Genomic DNA, 17684 nt, shown 5'->3' on the forward strand with positions numbered 1-17684 from the left:
TTATTGTCCTTACCTGCTAATATGTTTGCGACCACCTGCGGCAGCACAATCAATCAATCATTTTATTTTTCGGCAAAAGCGTGGTGCGGACGAAAAAACAAAGCCAGTTGTTACAAACACGCGCCAATGAACAGGAGAAAGTGACAAAGCCGAAAAGGCTTAAAACGTTCTATTGAGAAATAACTTTGATATTTGGTGGTAAATGTAACTACTAGCACGGCTACTAAACCTACAATGTTTCGTCCCCTGTATTAAAGACGAAATACAAATGAATACAACTTGGAAAGGTTTCTGCTGTTTGAAACGAGCCTACGGAACTTCTAGTAATTTAGTCAATATAGCCTACCTAGTGCGGGCCATCGAGTAGATCGTACGTTGTAAATCGGCAAGCATGTCAACAAAACACGGCTTAAAACGATAATAGCTGACGCTGTCATGGTAGGTGCGGTAAACGAAAATAAAGTGTTTTTAAAAACGCGAAACAACCATGGTCCTCGGTATGGCCTGTCCAAGAATTTGCGGGTTGCATCGTGCTTGACAAAGACATGAGAGCTGGTAAGTAAGCGCGGGTCCACGTGAACTATCGGATTCGTGGGATAACGGAGAGCATTGTATCTTAATGTTGTCATAAACAGAGACAGTTACGCCACAAAATTTGTGTTGGCCGTCAATTTGTCCATAGCAGCTGGGTGTGCTTGTGTTTCGCACCTATGAACGTAGTTCAAAGAAAAGCGCAGACGTCCATTCCGCGCCTCTGTCAGAAACAGTTTCCAGAGGACAACCAAAACGACCTAGCCTATGAAGTTTAAAATCAAAACAGACGAAACCGATTGAGATGATTTGTTAGGTAAAGGAATGACTTCCTTCCATCTACTGAAGCTGCAAATGATGGTTAAGATATACGAAAACCCGTTGACTCTATTAATGGGCCAACCAGGTCCAAATAATTTTTTGAAAGCGTTCCGACAGTGGAAGAAATTTCATCAGGGGTACTACAGTGTGACGTTGAATCTTCGATCGCCCACTGTGGAGGCAAGTCCTGCACCAGCCGTTAACGTCTTTACTCATTCTTGTCCAAACATAACGATCAGCAATTAATTTTAAAGTGCAACATGCACCAGGGTGAGATAAATCATGATTTATATGAAAAATCTGTCTTCTAAAGTACCCGGTAGCAATACGAGGAAAACCTTTTTTAGACACGGCGCCGAGCAGCAAAAGACCGAAGTCTTTCGCTGGAAACTCTTTAGATGTTGCTAAGTTATTAGTTTTTCTGGCAAACTTTTAACTTAAAGGTAGCATCAAGTTTTCTGCTCTTTGCTGCAGGAGACATTTTTATCTGACAACGGCAATTCATAACGAGAAGTTGTAACACAGTAAAAAATACTCTACACTTTTAAAAGCGTATGTGTAGGAAAATAAAAAAGTAGCTGAGTTGCAATAAGTAGTCAGGCAATTTTGCAGGAATTTGTTTTGTCGTTGAGAACGATTACGCTATAAGATATCTTTTGTTCAAAAGCACAATGCATTGTTATGTAGTTGTAGGGTCGTGACGGCGAGCGAATGTCTTGAGATTTCTTGGTGTGAGGTACGATTATTTTACTGTAAGTTATTCTAAGTCAAAAACGCGGCATGGGCCTATACACCAAGTATAGGCCAAAGTGCCAGTATTTTGTACCTGAAAACTGGTAGTGGACCTATACGCCGGCATTTACAGAAAGTAAATGATTAACTTTGTCTAATGTACTAGGCCTAGCCTATCATATTGCCTAGAAAAATGGTTCAGAAAAACAAGATTCTACTGTATATGATATATATAACTATTATACTTATTTGTCCAATCCCCAATAAATTTCAATTTGTACATTGTGGAAAAGTTGAAGATGTGGCTATAATCAAAGATCGTGAAACTGGCAGAGCTCGTGGTTTTGGGTTTGTCACCTTTAGCTCTCCGGGTGAAGCCCAGGCAGCAATCAAGGAGCTTCATCAAACTGATTTCATAGGACGTGATCTCACTGTTCGGGAAGCGGAGTCACGAAGAGGTGGTGGTGGAGAAAGATATGGCGGCGGTGGTGGTGGTGGTGGTAAATATGGCGGCGGAAATGGAGGTTGAAGAAGAAGTGGTGGTAATTTTTAATTAATTTTTCCAAAATGTAAATCACCCAAAACTAATCCCTTCCGACCCAAACTCACTCTCACCTCTCTTAATTAAATTACTGAGCCAAGCTGCGAATTGAAATAAATGCTGTTTTTCAACCAAAAATAATTTTTTTTTCAAAGTCTAAATTAATTTAATACTAATTCCCTCCAACTTAAACTCTCTGCTATCATGACGAGGCCTAAATTAAATTAGAAATAAATTTGTACAAAACAAAGAGAAACAAAAAACGGCAAGAATCGAATCCGAGACGTGTAGCATAAAAGCCCCAAGGTTAACCACGACATCCATGATTTGGACCATAAGGGTATTTACATTTTCACTCCTTGTTTACACATCGCACTCCCTCACTTGTGACCTTTGTTCGGGTATTTATAACAATAAAAGAACGATCGCGTATACTACGTCTCAAAATCGTTTTATTAGTTAATTATATATTATTATATTGTATAGAAAAAATAGCCATTCTTATAGAATTTTTTGGCTCTTCCTTATGGCAATCCTTGATACGCCTCTCAACGCTGCAAGTTATATATACATATACATGTATATTGAGTGCAGTATATTTTATTGAAGCTCAAAAAACACAAACAAATTATATACCAAAGATAGTAACAATACATACATATTGAGTGCAAGGCCAAAACAGAAAAGAATTTTTGTTGAGCCAAAAAAGCGTTCTTAACCTCTCTGTTAAGTGTCAGGTGCTCTAACCGGTGTTCCACAAGGCCGACGAAAAGTAAAGGTCACGCAAGGGTTTGGTTCGTTCGCCACGTGGTTTGTGAATGCGGGTAATCAAAAGACAAGGCACAAAGCGTTCCAAAATCGACAAACAACTTGGTAAGGCTTCTGCTGTTAGAGACTAGCCCAGGGGTGGCCAACGTTTTTCAAGCATGAGCCGTATACAGCAAACTAATGTGTTAAATTGTGAATATGCAAAAGTTTTTTAAATTAAACAGTTTATTTAATAAGATGTTGCAAATATATGTCACTCAGAAGACTTGTGCGTTTCCAGGCTATCTGTAAGTTGCTTAATCCGGTTGGTAAGTTGTTACAGTAATTCGTACCAATTCTGTTAAGTGGTCGTTTGGCTTTCACGATATTTAGATACGATACGAGATATTCGCGGAGAATAATGCAATGAACTGGTAAAAATTAGGAAACTTGGGATCATTCTTAATTAGTTCAAGTAACCCGAAACGTTTTCCCACCATTGCCGGTGCACTATGGGATTTGTGGTGGTGTAATGGTTTTGGGATGGCCTAAGCCAAACCAGTCTTTCAGTTTTATTGTCTGACTCCTATGATTGTCTTTGACTCCGTTGCGTTTACTGTCTCTATTGCTTCTTAAATCAACACCAATTTCGTAAGTTCAAATTGTTATATTGTCCGAATAAGTTGTATCGAAATAGAGACGTTTACACCATTCCCATTTTTGAATAGAACTATCACTTGAATTCAATACTGAATAAGCCAAAACGTAAAACAGATCCAAAACTAAAAACCGAGAGAAGTACTAGCAAGTCCTGAAGGGACAAGCCCTCGCAGAGCCTCGCCGGCCCGAGCATCCAGAGCATAACAATATGAACCAAGCTTAACGTTTTATATCATACACGTCAGCCAATCAGCTAACGCCATGTTAATTTATCGTTGCTACGTGTATGTGTGTACTATCTATTATTCTACGAATCTACGTCATCCAAACATTTCATCAAGTACACTTCAAACTTTACGCCGTGAAAACAATGCTATTTGAAATACTTCAATCTGCGTCAATATGTCGGTTAGAATTTCTTTGTTTGAATAAGAGCTTAGCATGAATACGAAGCTTTTGCAAACATTACATTATCTAAACTGGAGAAAAAATACAAAAACTCATACAATGCCAATTTATATAACTAATTGCAATTTCTACATGATCCCCACAGCACCATCGGTCGCTACACTGACAAGATTTTTAAGAGGGACCAGAGCTTTTATTAAGACTTTGTCAAGTGCATCTTTAATGTCAATGCCTCGCGTCGTTTCTTTTAATGCCAGCCTACCATGTCTAACAAGTCCTCTTTCACGGCAATCTTGAAGGAAACATAACGAGCAAATATGGCTAGCCTAGTTGAGGATTGTCCTGAATGTCGGTAGATTCGTCAAAAGCCAGACTGAAAGAATGGGAATTTAACAAGTCATTTTGCATTGTTCCAGCAATATCCGCACGAATCTGAGAAACACGTCTTTCTGTAGTGTGTTGAGAACATGGCATTTGCAGTATCCGTTTGTGTTGGCCGGTGTTATCTGGTCACATGGTTTAAAAAATTGCGCTTGGAGACGTAAAGTGGTACCATAGAGATATCAGCCATTGAACCGTTGATATCTTCTATCCAGGTCGTTCGAACACTGTACCTAACAAAATCCAACCGAGCTTGTAGTAAGAGTCATTTCCAACCGCATGACACTTGATGGCGCTCTTCAACGTTCGATGTTGGCTTTCAATTTGTCCATTGCAGCTGGCAGTTGGGTCTGTAGGCGCAAGTCTGCTTGTGTTTCGCACCTATGTACGCAGTTAAGAGAAAAGCACAGACGTCCATTCCGCGCCTCTGTCAGAAACAGTTTCAGAGGACAACCGAAACGACCTATGAAGTTTAAAATCAAAACAGACGTAACCGTTTGAGGTTACTTTGGTTGCACGATTAGGTAAAGAAATAACTTCCTTCCATCTACTGAAGCTGCAAATGATGGTTAAGATATACGAAAACCCGTTGACTCTGTTAATGGACCAACCAGGTCCAAATAAATGTTTTAAAAGCACTCTGACAGTGGAGGAAATTTCATCAGGGGTGCTACTGTGTTACATTGAATCTTCGATTGCCCACTGTGTAGGCAAGTCCTGCACCAGCCGTTAACGTCTTTACTCATTCTTGTCCAAACATTACGATCAGCAATTAATTTTAAATTGCCACGTTCACCAGCGTGAGATAAATCGTGATTTATATGAAAAATCTGTCTTCTAAAGTACCTGGGGTCAATAGGATGAAAACCTTTCTGAGACACGTTTCAGTCTCTGTAGATGCTGCTAAGTTATTAATTTTTCTGGCAAACTTTATAACTTTTAACTTAAAAGTAGCATCAAATTTTCTGCTCTTTGCTGCAGGAGGCATTTTTATCTTAGAAATTTGTAACAAGAAATTTTATCTCACGAGAATTTGTAACACAGTAGAAAATACGCTACACTTTTAAAAGCGTATGTGTAGGAAAACAACAAAGTGGCTGAGTTGTAATAAGTAGTCAGGCAAACAGGCAATTTTGGAGGAACTTTGCAGTCTGAAACAAAAACGCGGCATGGGCCTATGCACCAAGTATAGACGAAAGTGCTAGTATTTTGGACCTGAAAACTGGTAGTGGGCCAAGATGCCGGCATATACAGAAAGTAAATGATTTACTTTATCTAGTGCACTATCATATTGGCCAGAAAAATGGTTCAGATAAACAAGATTCTACTGTATATTATATATACATATATATATATATATGTGATGCTCGTTTAGCCAATCTCTATTATATTTTACACATTTCAAGTGTACATAGCCATTTAATAATATAAACGTTTTGCCAACTGCAGGAATTTGATACAATAATACAAAATAAATAACCAAAAATGGGAGATAGCTGTAAGGTTTTTGTTGGGAATCTTTCTTACGACGCTACTGAGGATGAACTTAAGGACACATTTAGAAATTGTGGTAAAGTTGAAGATGTGGCTATAATCACAGATCGTGATACTGGCAGAGCTCGTGGTTTTGGGTTTGTCACCTTCAGTTCTCCGGATGAAGCCGAGGCAGCAATCAAGGGACTTAATCAAACTGATTTCAAAGGACGTGATCTCACTGTTCGGGAGGCGGAGTCACGAAGAGGTGGTGGTGGTGGTGGAGGCGGATATCGTGGAAGAGGTGGTGGAGGCGGTTATCGTGGAAGAGGTGGTGGTGGTGGTGGTGGTGGTGGATATGGCGGCGGACGTGGAGGAGACGGATATGGAGGTGGAAGAAGAAGTGGAGGTGGTTACGGTAAGTCTTGCAGATCAAATTGCAAACCAGTATAAACCTGCTACTGCTATAAAATATTTAACAAAGCCAAGAGCTTTTGCTTTTCACTAACCAGGATATATACCGTATCTTTTATATAATATATATATAATAATATTTTGTTAGTAGCAATAATGCTTAGCTGTTGTTTAGCTTTTAGAAGATGTTTTTTCATATGCTTACTAAAAAAACATGTAAGTTATGGGACTGGACATACTTATTTTGGGCCGAAATAATCATATTATTATTTGTTCTTTTGTGAACAATCCAAGCGTAAAATATCATATAGACCAAGTGGATATTTTCACAAGCACTTAGAAATGTCCCCAAGGGTGACACACATCAGGAGTTATGTGTTTGACAGGGATTTAAATGACGAGGTAAGAGGGCCAATTTAACATTTCACTTTTTATTCCAGCATCCCTCGTTAAATTAAGCGAATTGTTATTTATTTGCTTAGGCCGTAACTCTACATAATTATTTATACGGCCATATTTTATTAATTTGTGTTTAAATTTTGTTGTTTTAAGGGTGAAAAGTGATGACATATCGCAAAAACACAATTTAGATTAGGCGCTTAGCCTTTTTCCATTTTTTTGCCTGAAATTTTCTTAGCGGAGAGCTTTTACCCTGGTATACAGTACTAAATTGATGCTTTATATTGTAAATGTTTTGCTGATAGCCAAATATTGGTGCATTGAGTTTTAATGCATATATGATATTTTAAGTATTTTGCTCACATAAACGAACCTTAGACTGTTGTTTTTACGTTCAATGCACCAGGTTATGTGTTGACATACCAAGGCCAAATTTGCTGGCTGAGTCTTAATTATAACAACTTAGACTTGGCCATATCAAGTAATTTCAATTCTCTTCTGTCCCAACCCTAACAGTAGTTATTGGATATAATATTATGCTTATGTATATACAGTCGAAATCGGTTAATCGCATAGTCAATTTGCCAAGCTTTTTTATGCGATTAACCGATGTATGCATTTCCTACATTTTCTCCGCTATTCTCTTTTTTAAACACCGGCGCACGCATTCTTGCTCCTCCGCCGATTTTTTGGAATGACACAATGCATTATGACGCAACAAGTGAGCTTCCTTCTTTTCGATTTCGACACGTGGTTTGCGCTTTGCGACGTAACAATCCTTAAATAAAAATTAGTCTTGTTGTTCTATTGTGATGTAACGATCCGTAACAATCCTTAAATGAAACGTAGTTTTGTGGTTCATAATCACTGTAGAGAAGGCCTTTTTTCGATTTTTGTTTATTGGTGAAGATAATCTTCAGCAACTTAACACTTCATCAAAGGAAATATGCGGTTAAGTGATACAAGTCTACAAATCAATCAAGAATTCCTATTCGATTAACCGATTTATACGATTAACCCTTATGCGATTAACCGTTGAATTTTTTTCACAAGTGAATGGGAATGGTTTGGGATTATGCAATGCTATGCGATTAACCGATGTATGCGATTAACCGATATGCGATTAACCGATTTCGACTGTACTAGGTTTTCAAACTTTCTTTGTTTTTTTTTTAAAATATAACATTATAACAGTTCATGTTAATTTTAGTCACAATAAATGGTTAATTTGGCTGCTCAAAATATATCTCATGGATCTATTGCGCTTTGCACTAAATGGCATTTTCATTTTTGTTATATTTATTTTATATAAATATTTTAGGGTTTTATACAAAAAAATTAGACTATAGTGTAAAACATCCCAAATTTAGACATATCATTAGTTTGTGCTAACTAGGCATGCTGTTGAGATTAAACCTTGTTAATTATTGCTTAATAGATTGTTCGTTAGTCTGACTCCATTGATATCGCATTCATTAATCCCTGATAGCTTAGTTCAGCATTATAGTACAAAAACCAAACTGTCAATGTCTTTAATATTGATATATTTTGATTCTCAATGAAACAGTTTCTGTTTTCAGAGCACGGAATAGAGTTGCATTCAGTAGACTGTTAATACTCGACTCAACAATTGAGAACTAGCGCATTGAGCGAATGACGTGATTCGTAAGTAATCAAAACTGGGTCGCGTATTTTAAACACCAAAATATAGCCCAACACTTGTTGATAAACACACGAAACAGAACACAAATAACATCATAACATATCATCAGATCTGCACGAGAATTATGACCATACATGTTGGGTGTTGGGTATGATTGTCGCAATTATATAGGGCTAATTATGACAATAAACACAAATTCTCGACAGTCCAAATGTTGGGCTTTTCTAAACAAGATCTATCTATCACTGTGTTACACAAATAATGACTTTTGCTTATTATAGTATGTTTGCTAATGGTTCTGAGATGTTATGTAATGAATGGTATAGGTTAGTAAGATTTAAAACAGATTTGAAACCCAAACATATCTCACGACACATTGCACCTAAATACTGTAGATTTTTCCGTAAATTTAAAAGTTTGTCACAATCGCACCCAACACACATTATTTGCATGTGATTTTCCATGTGAAGTTTGAAAAGTGGTTTGTTACATGTATTACAGTAAATTATCCATTATGGCGACACTTTGTGCCCTAGTTTTAGGCTAAATGTTATGGTGGCACTAAAGGCCAAAGTGATTTTACTGTTTGCATTAAAAGCTTGACACTGAAATATCGGGGTTAGCTGATGATTATACTTTTTGGCGTTTTCAGTTGGGAAAAAACAGATTTGTACTTTTCTGCTTAGTTTCGACTATACGGTAGACTCCTATTATTATGACCACATTGGGACCAGACCATATTAGTTATTATATCTGAATGGCCACAATGACCGAAATTGTTATAGTGCCGTGTTTAACCCCACTAGGTTTGGTACGGTTAGGCTCAAAATGGCAAAAACATCAAATTTGTCATTTATTTCATTAAGATTAAAGAGAATCATTAAAGTAAACGTAAGTAGATGAAATAAGAATACATGTGGGATAATTGCAACTGTCAAGTTGCATGTCTGCCATAAAAAATTAATAAAAAGTCCCAAAAAATGGTCAATATATCCAAAGACTGGTCATAGTAAACAGAATTTTATGTGGCAAAATTCATGATCAGACCAAAATGGTCATGTACAGTGCATGGTCTTATTAAGCAGACTACACTGTACTCTGAGAAGTTTTATCAAGACAACCTATTTTTGTTGGTGCTTTCTATTAAACAAAACCCTTATGTTGCAGGTGGTGGCGGCGGCGGCAACTACGATGGAGGCAGATATGACAACTATTGATTGCCAATTACAGTACATACTAAGCAATTCATTTGAAATGTTTTACATATACTTTCTGCCAAAGCAATTCGGGTTGGCATCTATAGTTTTAAGCTCCTAATATGTTGTGCACTATCATATGGGCCACCTGTATATGGATATAAACTACAATCATTTGTTTTGCAATGTGTCTGTGCATTTTTGTAAAAGTTGCCACTAGAGCATTTTGTACATCTTGTATCGTGCTTTTTGACATACCTTTTTAGAAATGTGTTGTAGTATTGCTTTGCCTTTTTTGTCATTCACATCAATTAAAAGCGGAAGCTTCAAATGGCTGTTTTGCACGATGCTGTAGCCTGAGTCTGTGGTGAGCAAACAAAAATCATAGCCTTAAGTTGAAGTTTGTACTGGAAATTAAACATTAGTTTAGTTTTAAAATGTGATTGAATATATCATGAGAAGTGCGGCTGTACCAGACTAGAGCGAATTAGAAAATGTTACTGTACTTTATCATTAGTGTATTTTTGTATCTGTTGGAGTAGGCGGTACAAAGCTCGCAACAGAGGGTGTACTGTAGACGGTTACATATTAAATAAAAACAATGGGTGTATGATGTAAAATAGAGAATAATTGAATGTTCTAAATTAGTTTATTTCGAATCCTATTTTAGAATAGCATAAAGGTGAAAATATTTAAGCACCCACATTGTTTTCGTTTTGTCTACGCAATAAGCTCACCAAATTACTATGGTTCAAACAAGTTGATAATTGTCAAATTAACATGAGGTACAGCTCAGTTAATCGCGATTAGCGCATAGTATTGGAATGTGAAATAACAATCGACAACATCTCCTGCAGGTGCCAATGAAAACCTTCATCATAAAATAAAACCGGGTCCTAAGATTCGGGAAAAAATACGAAAATTGGATGGGAATCTTCTGAGATTCGGTTCTTTAGGTTCCCTTATTGTAGAATGTGCATCTCTATGTGTAGTTAAGGTCGATATTGACTTTGAGTACTGGTGGGTGGTTGTCGTTCTGGATGCTTTCTTTGTCTTAGGTTTTTGGTCTTATTTACCATCCGATAAAAATACAGGTCTCTTTTTAGTCCATGCAGATCATAACATGCATGCCCATAACAACTGGGTTGATCTTTTGACGATAAGTAAAATGATTGATAAATTGAACATGGAGCTAACTGGCACACGGCATCCCAAACTTGTTTGATACGTTGTTTCAGTACTATTCACAACAAATTGCCAAGCTTTTTGAAAGTTTTAGCTCTTCCTCAACGCAATTTTAGATACGCTACTCTAAGCTGAAGTTACATGTATATTAACACTTTTACTGCAAGGCAAAAATAGATAAAATTATTGTTGGGCTAGAAAAAAGCGTTTTAACAATTCTGTAAGTATTAGGTGCTCTAACCCAGTGGATCTCAACCAGGGGTCCGCGAAACGTTTTCAGGGGGTCCTTGAGAACTTCGAAATTTGCAACATAAAGTACGAGTTTTTAAATTTTTTTTGCTGTTTATCATTGCTTTTTGAAATAGGCTGGAACATTTGCTTAATTGCCTATTGTGATGGGACAATACGAAAGCTTATTTAGATTTATCACCCGCAGGGAAGGCCTATTGTGATGCACTAGATTGCGGATTATACGAGAAGACAGCTGGATACAGTGATTTTAAGTTGCTGGAGATTGCACGTAATCGCTTTCTCAGTTTTAGCTTGTAACTAGCAGCTTGTTGTGAGCAAGGTATAGATAACGCTTTGAAATAAATAAAAATATCCGCATAGTTTGATGTTATTGTGAATGAATAGCGCAGTTGTGCACCAAGACTATTAAGTAAAACTAAGCAAAGCAACATTTAAGTGCAGTCTCAGAACCCTTAGTTTGCTTAAACTTCAGGGGTCCGCCAACTGCTTTGACAGCACCAAAAGGGGTCCGCCAAGATCAGAAGGTTGAGAACCACTGCTCTAACCAGTCTACCACAAGGCCGACAAAAAGTAAAGGTCACGCAAGAGTTTGGTTCGTTGACCAAGTGGTTGATTTGTCATTGTACCATTTTTCGTTGGTAGCATTTTTGACGGGATGGATAAGACAACTGTGGAAATTTTAGACTCGGATTAATAATTATTTTACTTATCTGTTAACTGTCAGGTGCTTCAACGTCCTACCCAGACAACCCAGTAGTTTTTAACCTTTTTTCATCTGTTTTCCTATTTACGCCAACTACCACACCCCAAATTTCCCCATTCAGTTTTTAACAGTTTTTTGGCTAGAGGTAAAGTAAGCCTCACTTCTAAACATAGTTTAATATAACTAACCAAACACTTCAACTTTACGATTTTTTGTAATCAAATCAAGCATTTCTGATAGGTAGGCCTACCACGAATGCAAAGTAAACTCAGCTTAGTAATATTTAATTCACGTTTTTGCTTACCATTACTTCAAATGTAGGCTGTTTACACCTCTATGTATTCATGAGGATATTGGACAGTTGCTACAATGTAAAAGGGATGTTAAACAGTAAGCTGAAGCGTATAAGATGTATTCATTTACGACAAAAGTATTTATGTGAATGGGATTACTGTGTACAAAACGTGAATAAATATTTCCCAGTGGAACCTGCAAAATTTTTCACTGGTAGAAAATTTTCCACCACTTAACAACCGCTGCTCTAACCACTCATCCATTAGGCTGACAAAATTAAAATTCAGGCAAGGGTTTGGTTCGTTCACTATTTGATTTATGAATGCGGGTATCAAAGTGTCTCTATTAACTCTATTGATGAGATTTTTGTTTTTTTTTGGCGTACATGGCATATGACAAGACAAGGCGTAAAGCGTTCCAAAAAATCGACAAACTCTTCCTGGCACCTACATCACTGATGATTACTGCATATTCAAAACTAGCTGATTGGACATGAGTGACGTAGCAGGCTCTCTTCTACTTCCTCGCACAATCGATCTGTGTAAAAAATTGTTACCATGTACACAGGCCACCAGAACGGGGCTCTGGTCCCGTGGATGGTGTTCATTTTAGCTGGGTTTTTGCTTTTTCATCCAGACCAGTAGTTCTCAAAGTTTTTTTCCGATTCCTCCATTATCAACCAAAACACCGTCAATTCCTCCCCCCCCCCCCAAATCACAAAAAATAATTTCCAAATTTTACACTACCTGAATATTGTCCCTGGATGATGTCTTTTGAAGATTTATCTCAGGAATAAAATTCAAAATTGCAAAAGAACGCTCTTACAAAATAACCAAACAAATTTACAAACAAATCGTTGCTCATTGTTAGTGAGAACCGTGGGCCTCATGTTGAGAAGTTAATAAAGAAAATCGGGGAGAAAAGCGTGTGAGTTTTGCTCGAAGGTCTCCGCAAATATCGTGTGTTCCTCTTTTTTTCATCACTAGCTTACTAGTTAGTTCTATAAGTACCTTACTAACAATAAAGAGAAAACGATAGCCATTATGAACCAAACACACACGTTTATAACGTCAGTCACTGCACTTAAGGAGCTTGTCCTCGCGCACTATTGTAGACATCTAAACAACCTCTTCGAGAGGATTTTTTTGTTACAAATAAAATTAAAGTTTTTTTCATATACAGTTTTTCCTCCCCAATTCCTCCCTGGAATTAAAAATTCCCTCTTTAGTGAGCCAAGTGGCCCGGTTTGAGCAGCACTGATCCAGACACACCGGTCGGTTGAATCGGTTCCATCTTGACGGTGATACAACGTTTATGTCCTGCCAAACTATCAACTTAACTTTTCTTTTGTATTAAAAGTGTTTTAATATTTTTTTAAATTTGGGTTTGGTGACCGTGCTGACGCTAATAACTTTTTTATATTCTTATACTGATCGGTAATACATGTTTTTTCCTCGAGGCCTTGTCAAATTTGTGGAAATTATTGTCTTTAACTGCTAATATGTTTTCGACCACCTGCGGCAGCACAATCAATCAATCATTTTATTTTTTGGAAAAAGCGTGGTGCGGACGAAAAATCAAAGCCAGTTGTTACAAACACGTGCCAATGAACAGGAAAAAGTGGCAAAGCCGAAAAGGCTTAAAAGGTTCTACAGAGAAATAACTTTGATATTTGCTTGTAACTACTAGTACGGCTACTAAACCTAAAATGTTTCGTCCCCTGGAGTAAAGACGAAATAAAAATTGAAACAACGTGGAAAGGTTTCTGCTGGTTGAGACGAGCCTACGAAGCTTCTATAGGCCTAGTATTTTAGTCAATATACTTACTGCGGGCCATCGAATAGATCGTACGTTTTAAATCGGCAAGCATGTCAACAAAACACGGCTTGAAACGATAAATGCTGACGCTGTCATGGTGGGTACGGTAATCGAGAATAAAGTGTTTCCAGAGGACAACCAAAACAATCTATAAAGTTTGAAATCAAAGCAGACGTAACCGTTTGAGATGATTTGTAAGGTAAAGGAATGACTTTATCCATCTACTGAAGCTGCAAATGATGGTTAAGATATACGAAAACCCGTTGACTCTGTTGATGGACCAACCAGGTCCAAATAATATTTTAAAAGCGTTCCGACAGTGGAGGAAATTTCATCAGGGGTGCTACTGTGTGACGTTGAATCTTCGATCGCCCACTGTGGAGGCAAGTCCTGCACCAACCGTTAAGATCTTTACTCATTCTTGTTCAAACATAACGATCAGCAATTAATTTTAAAGTGCCACTTTCACCAGGGTGAGATAAATCATGATTTATATGAAAAATCTGTCTTCTAAAGTACCTGGTGGCAATACGATGAAAACCTTTTTTAGACACGGCGCCGAGCAGCAAAAGACCGAAGTCTTTCGCTGCAAACTCTTTAAATGCTGCTAAGTTATTAGTTTTTCTGGCAAACTTTTAACTAAAAGTAGCATCAAATTTTCTGCTCTTTGCTGCAGGAGACATTTTTATCTGACAATGGCAATTCATAACGAGAATTTGTAACACAGTAGAAAATACACTACACTTTTAAAAGCGTATGTGTAGGAAAATAAAAAAGTGGCTGAGTTGCAATAAGTAGTCATGCAAATAGGCTGTGATAATATTATGAACTAATGTAATATAAGATTGTGTACATTCATTACAACTGTTTATGTTATAGCTTTGAGATTAGTAGACTTTTGCTATTTTCAACTGTATGATATTACTGGTTGCTGGTAATTGTTAACACAACGGAAAGGCTTCTACAGCAAGCAAACGCATACAAAAAGGCCGAGACGAAACATGATAGCATAAGTTATAACGGCAAACAGGAAGCTGTCGTGACGGAGTGTTGCGCTTTGCTGATACGACACTTAAAAAACTAAGTTTCCAAATGTTATTTAACTTCATATGTTACATTAGTTAATACATTATCACAAGGCATATTTGCAGGAATTTGTTTTGTCGTTCAAAACGATTATGCTATGAGATATCTTTTTTTCAAAAGCACAATGCATTGTTATGTAGTTGTAGCGTCGCGACGGCGAGCGAATGTCTTGAGACTTCTTGTTGTGAGGTACGATTATTTTATTGTAGTCTAAGACAAAAACGCGGCATGGGCCTATACACCAAATATAGGCCTAAGTGCCAGTATTTTGGACTTGAAAACTGGTAGTGGGCCAAGATGCCGGCATTTACAGAAAGTAAATGATTTACTTTGAACATTTAGTGCACTATTATATTGACCAGAAAAATGGTTCAGATAAACAAGATTCTAGTGTATATGACATACAGTATATAATTGTTATACTTATTTATCCAATCCCCAATATTTTTTATACATTTAAAGTGTGTACCTGGCAAATCAATCATATAAAAGTTTGCCTACTGCAGGATTTTGATACAATAATACAAAATAAATAACCAAAAATGGGAGATAGCTGTAAGGTTTTTGTTGGGAATCTTTCTTACGACGCTACTGAGGATGAACTTTACGAAATGTTTGGAAATTGTGGAAAAGTTGAAGATGTGGCTATAATCAAAGATCGTGATACTGGCAGAGCTCGTGGTTTTGGGTTTGTCACCTTCAGTTCTCCGGATGAAGTCGAGGCAGCAATCAAGAAACTTAATCAAACTGATTTCAAAGGACGTGATCTCACTGTTCGGGAGGCGGAGTCACGAAGAGGTGGTGGTGGTGGAGGCGGATATCGTGGTGGTGGCGGAGGCGGTTATCGTGGAAGAGGTGGTGGATATGGTGGCGGACGTGGAGGTGGTGGTGGATATGGAGGTGGAAGAAGTGGAGGTGGTTACGGTAAGTCTTGCAGATCAGATTGTTAGCCAGAATAAACCTGAAGTATTTAACAAAGACAAGGGATTTTGCTTTTCACTAACCAGGATATATGTCTTTTGTATAATATATATATAATAATAATTAATTTGTTCGTAGCAATGATGCTTAGCTGTTGTTTAGCAATACGAAGATGTATGTTCATATGCTTACTGAAACAACATGTAAGTTATGGGACTGGACATACTTATTTTGGGCCAAAATAATCATATTATTATTTGTTCTTTTGTGAACAATCCAAGGGTAAAATATCATTTAAACCAAGTGGATAGTTCCACAAGGACTTAGAAATGTCCCCAAGGGTGACACACATCAGGAGTTATGTGTTTGACAGGGATTTAAATGACGAGGTAAGAGGGCCAATTTAACATTTCGGTTTTTGTTCCAGCATCCCTCATAACATTAAGCGAATTGTTATTTATTTATTTGCTTAGTTCGTAACACTACATAATAATCGATAGGGTTGGGACAAGCCATATTTTATTAATTTGTGTTTAAACTTTGTTGTTTTAAGGGTGAAAAGTGATGACATATCGCAAAATTACAATTTAAAATTGGCACCTTAGCCTTTTTCCATTTTTTTGCCTGAATTTTTTCTTAGCAGAGAGCTTTTACGCTGGTATACAGTACTAAATTGATGCTTTATAATGTAAATGTTGGGCTGATAGTAGGGTTAGTTCGGATATCAAAGATTTTTACTATCCGGATAACGGATATATCCGTATATTTGGAATTTATCTAACCGGTTAACCGGATAATAACTGCTAAGTGAGGCAATTATTTTAGATCTACGTACACGCGCAGTACGAGCGAATACGAGAAAAATCACATAAATTTAAAGTTCACTGCTTCTGCAACGCCCTCCTTATAAAGCACAATGCATCAATTGTGGAATCCTGTAGAAGGGACTAAATTAAATTAAATTCCATCTCTTAAATTTAGTCACTTCAAACTAGGTTGTAGTCAAAGCTTTTCAACTGACACTTCATAGACTTTACCTTGCCATGAGAATGCAGTCTTCTATTAAAAGAATCATTAAACAGAATCATTAAAGTAAACGTAAGTAGATGAAATAAGAATACGTTTGGGATAATTGCAACTGTCAAGTTGCGTGATTGCCATAAAAAATTAATAAAAAATCTGAAAAAATGGTCACTATATCCAAAAACTGGTCATAGTAAACAGAATTTTATGTGGCAAAATTCGTGATCAGACGAAAATGGTCATGTACAGTGCATGGTCTTATTAAGCAGACTACACTGTACTCTGAGAAGTTTTATCAAGACAACCTATTTTTGTTGGTGCTTTCTATTAAACAAAACCCTTATGTTGCAGGTGGTGGCGGCGGCGGCAACTACGATGGAGGCAGATATGACAACTATTGATTGCCAATTACAGTACATACTAAGCAATTCATTTGAAATGCTTAACATATACTTTCTGTCAAAGCAAGTCAGGCTTTGCTGGGTTAGCATCTATAGTTTTAAGCTCCTAATGTGTTGTGTACTATCATATGGGTCACCTGTATATGGATATAAACTACAATCATTTGTTTTGCAATTTGTCTCTGCATTTTTGTAAAAGTTGCCACTAGAGCATTTTGAACATCTTGTATCGTGCTTTTTGGCGTACCTTTTTAGAAATGTGTTGTAGTATTGCTTTGCCGTTTTGTCATTCAGATCAATTAAAAGTGGAAGCTTGAAATGGCTGTTTTGCACGATGCTATAGCCTGAGTCTGTGGTGAGCAAACAAAAATCAGCAACCTTACGTTGAAGTTTGTACTTGGAAATTAAACATTATTTTAGTATCAAAATGTGATTGAATATATCATGAGAAGTGCCACTGTACCAGACTAGAGCGAATTAGAAAACGTTACTTTACTTTATCGTTAGTGTATTTTTTCTGTTGGAGTAGGGAGTA

The 17684-nt window shown here is 37.1% G+C and overlaps 2 protein-coding genes across 4 annotated transcripts; both read left to right on the forward strand.

The window, feature by feature from the left end:
• The first annotated feature begins 5739 nt into the window (after positions 1–5739).
• Positions 5740–9797, forward strand: LOC143462063 (putative RNA-binding protein RbpB). Of its 3 annotated transcripts, XM_076960083.1 has the most exons (3): positions 5828–6212; positions 6503–6610; positions 9438–9797. In XM_076960083.1, the coding sequence occupies exons 1-3, from the start codon at positions 5976–5978 to the stop codon at positions 9585–9587; spliced, it is 495 nt and encodes a 164-aa protein (XP_076816198.1). In that variant the 5' UTR covers positions 5828–5975; the 3' UTR covers positions 9588–9797. The 3 variants fall into 3 exon arrangements, with proteins under 3 accessions (XP_076816199.1, XP_076816200.1, XP_076816198.1); XM_076960084.1 differs by lacking the exon at positions 6503–6610 and having other exon boundaries at positions 5740–6212; XM_076960085.1 differs by lacking the exon at positions 9438–9797 and having other exon boundaries at positions 5740–6212.
• Positions 9798–15245: 5448 nt separating this feature from the next.
• On the forward strand, positions 15246–17468 carry LOC143462068 (putative RNA-binding protein RbpA). Its single transcript, XM_076960098.1, has 2 exons — positions 15246–15728; positions 17100–17468. The coding sequence occupies exons 1-2, from the start codon at positions 15347–15349 to the stop codon at positions 17147–17149; spliced, it is 432 nt and encodes a 143-aa protein (XP_076816213.1). The 5' UTR covers positions 15246–15346; the 3' UTR covers positions 17150–17468.
• The last annotated feature ends 216 nt before the right edge of the window (positions 17469–17684 follow it).

This window comes from Clavelina lepadiformis, chromosome 6 (genome assembly GCF_947623445.1).
Source record: "Clavelina lepadiformis chromosome 6, kaClaLepa1.1, whole genome shotgun sequence".
NCBI lineage: Eukaryota > Metazoa > Chordata > Ascidiacea > Aplousobranchia > Clavelinidae > Clavelina > Clavelina lepadiformis.

Coding starts and splice junctions, on each gene's coding strand:
- LOC143462063 (XM_076960083.1), top strand. CDS start 5,976: ATGAAGCCGAGGCAGCAATCAAGGGACTTAATCAAACTGATTTCAAAG. Junction 6,213..6,502: donor AAGAAGTGGAGGTGGTTACG/GTAAGTCTTGCA, acceptor GAACAATCCAAG/CGTAAAATATCATATAGACC. Junction 6,611..9,437: donor ACAGGGATTTAAATGACGAG/GTAAGAGGGCCA, acceptor CTTATGTTGCAG/GTGGTGGCGGCGGCGGCAAC.
- LOC143462068 (XM_076960098.1), top strand. CDS start 15,347: ATGGGAGATAGCTGTAAGGTTTTTGTTGGGAATCTTTCTTACGACGCT. Junction 15,729..17,099: donor AAGAAGTGGAGGTGGTTACG/GTAAGTCTTGCA, acceptor CTTATGTTGCAG/GTGGTGGCGGCGGCGGCAAC.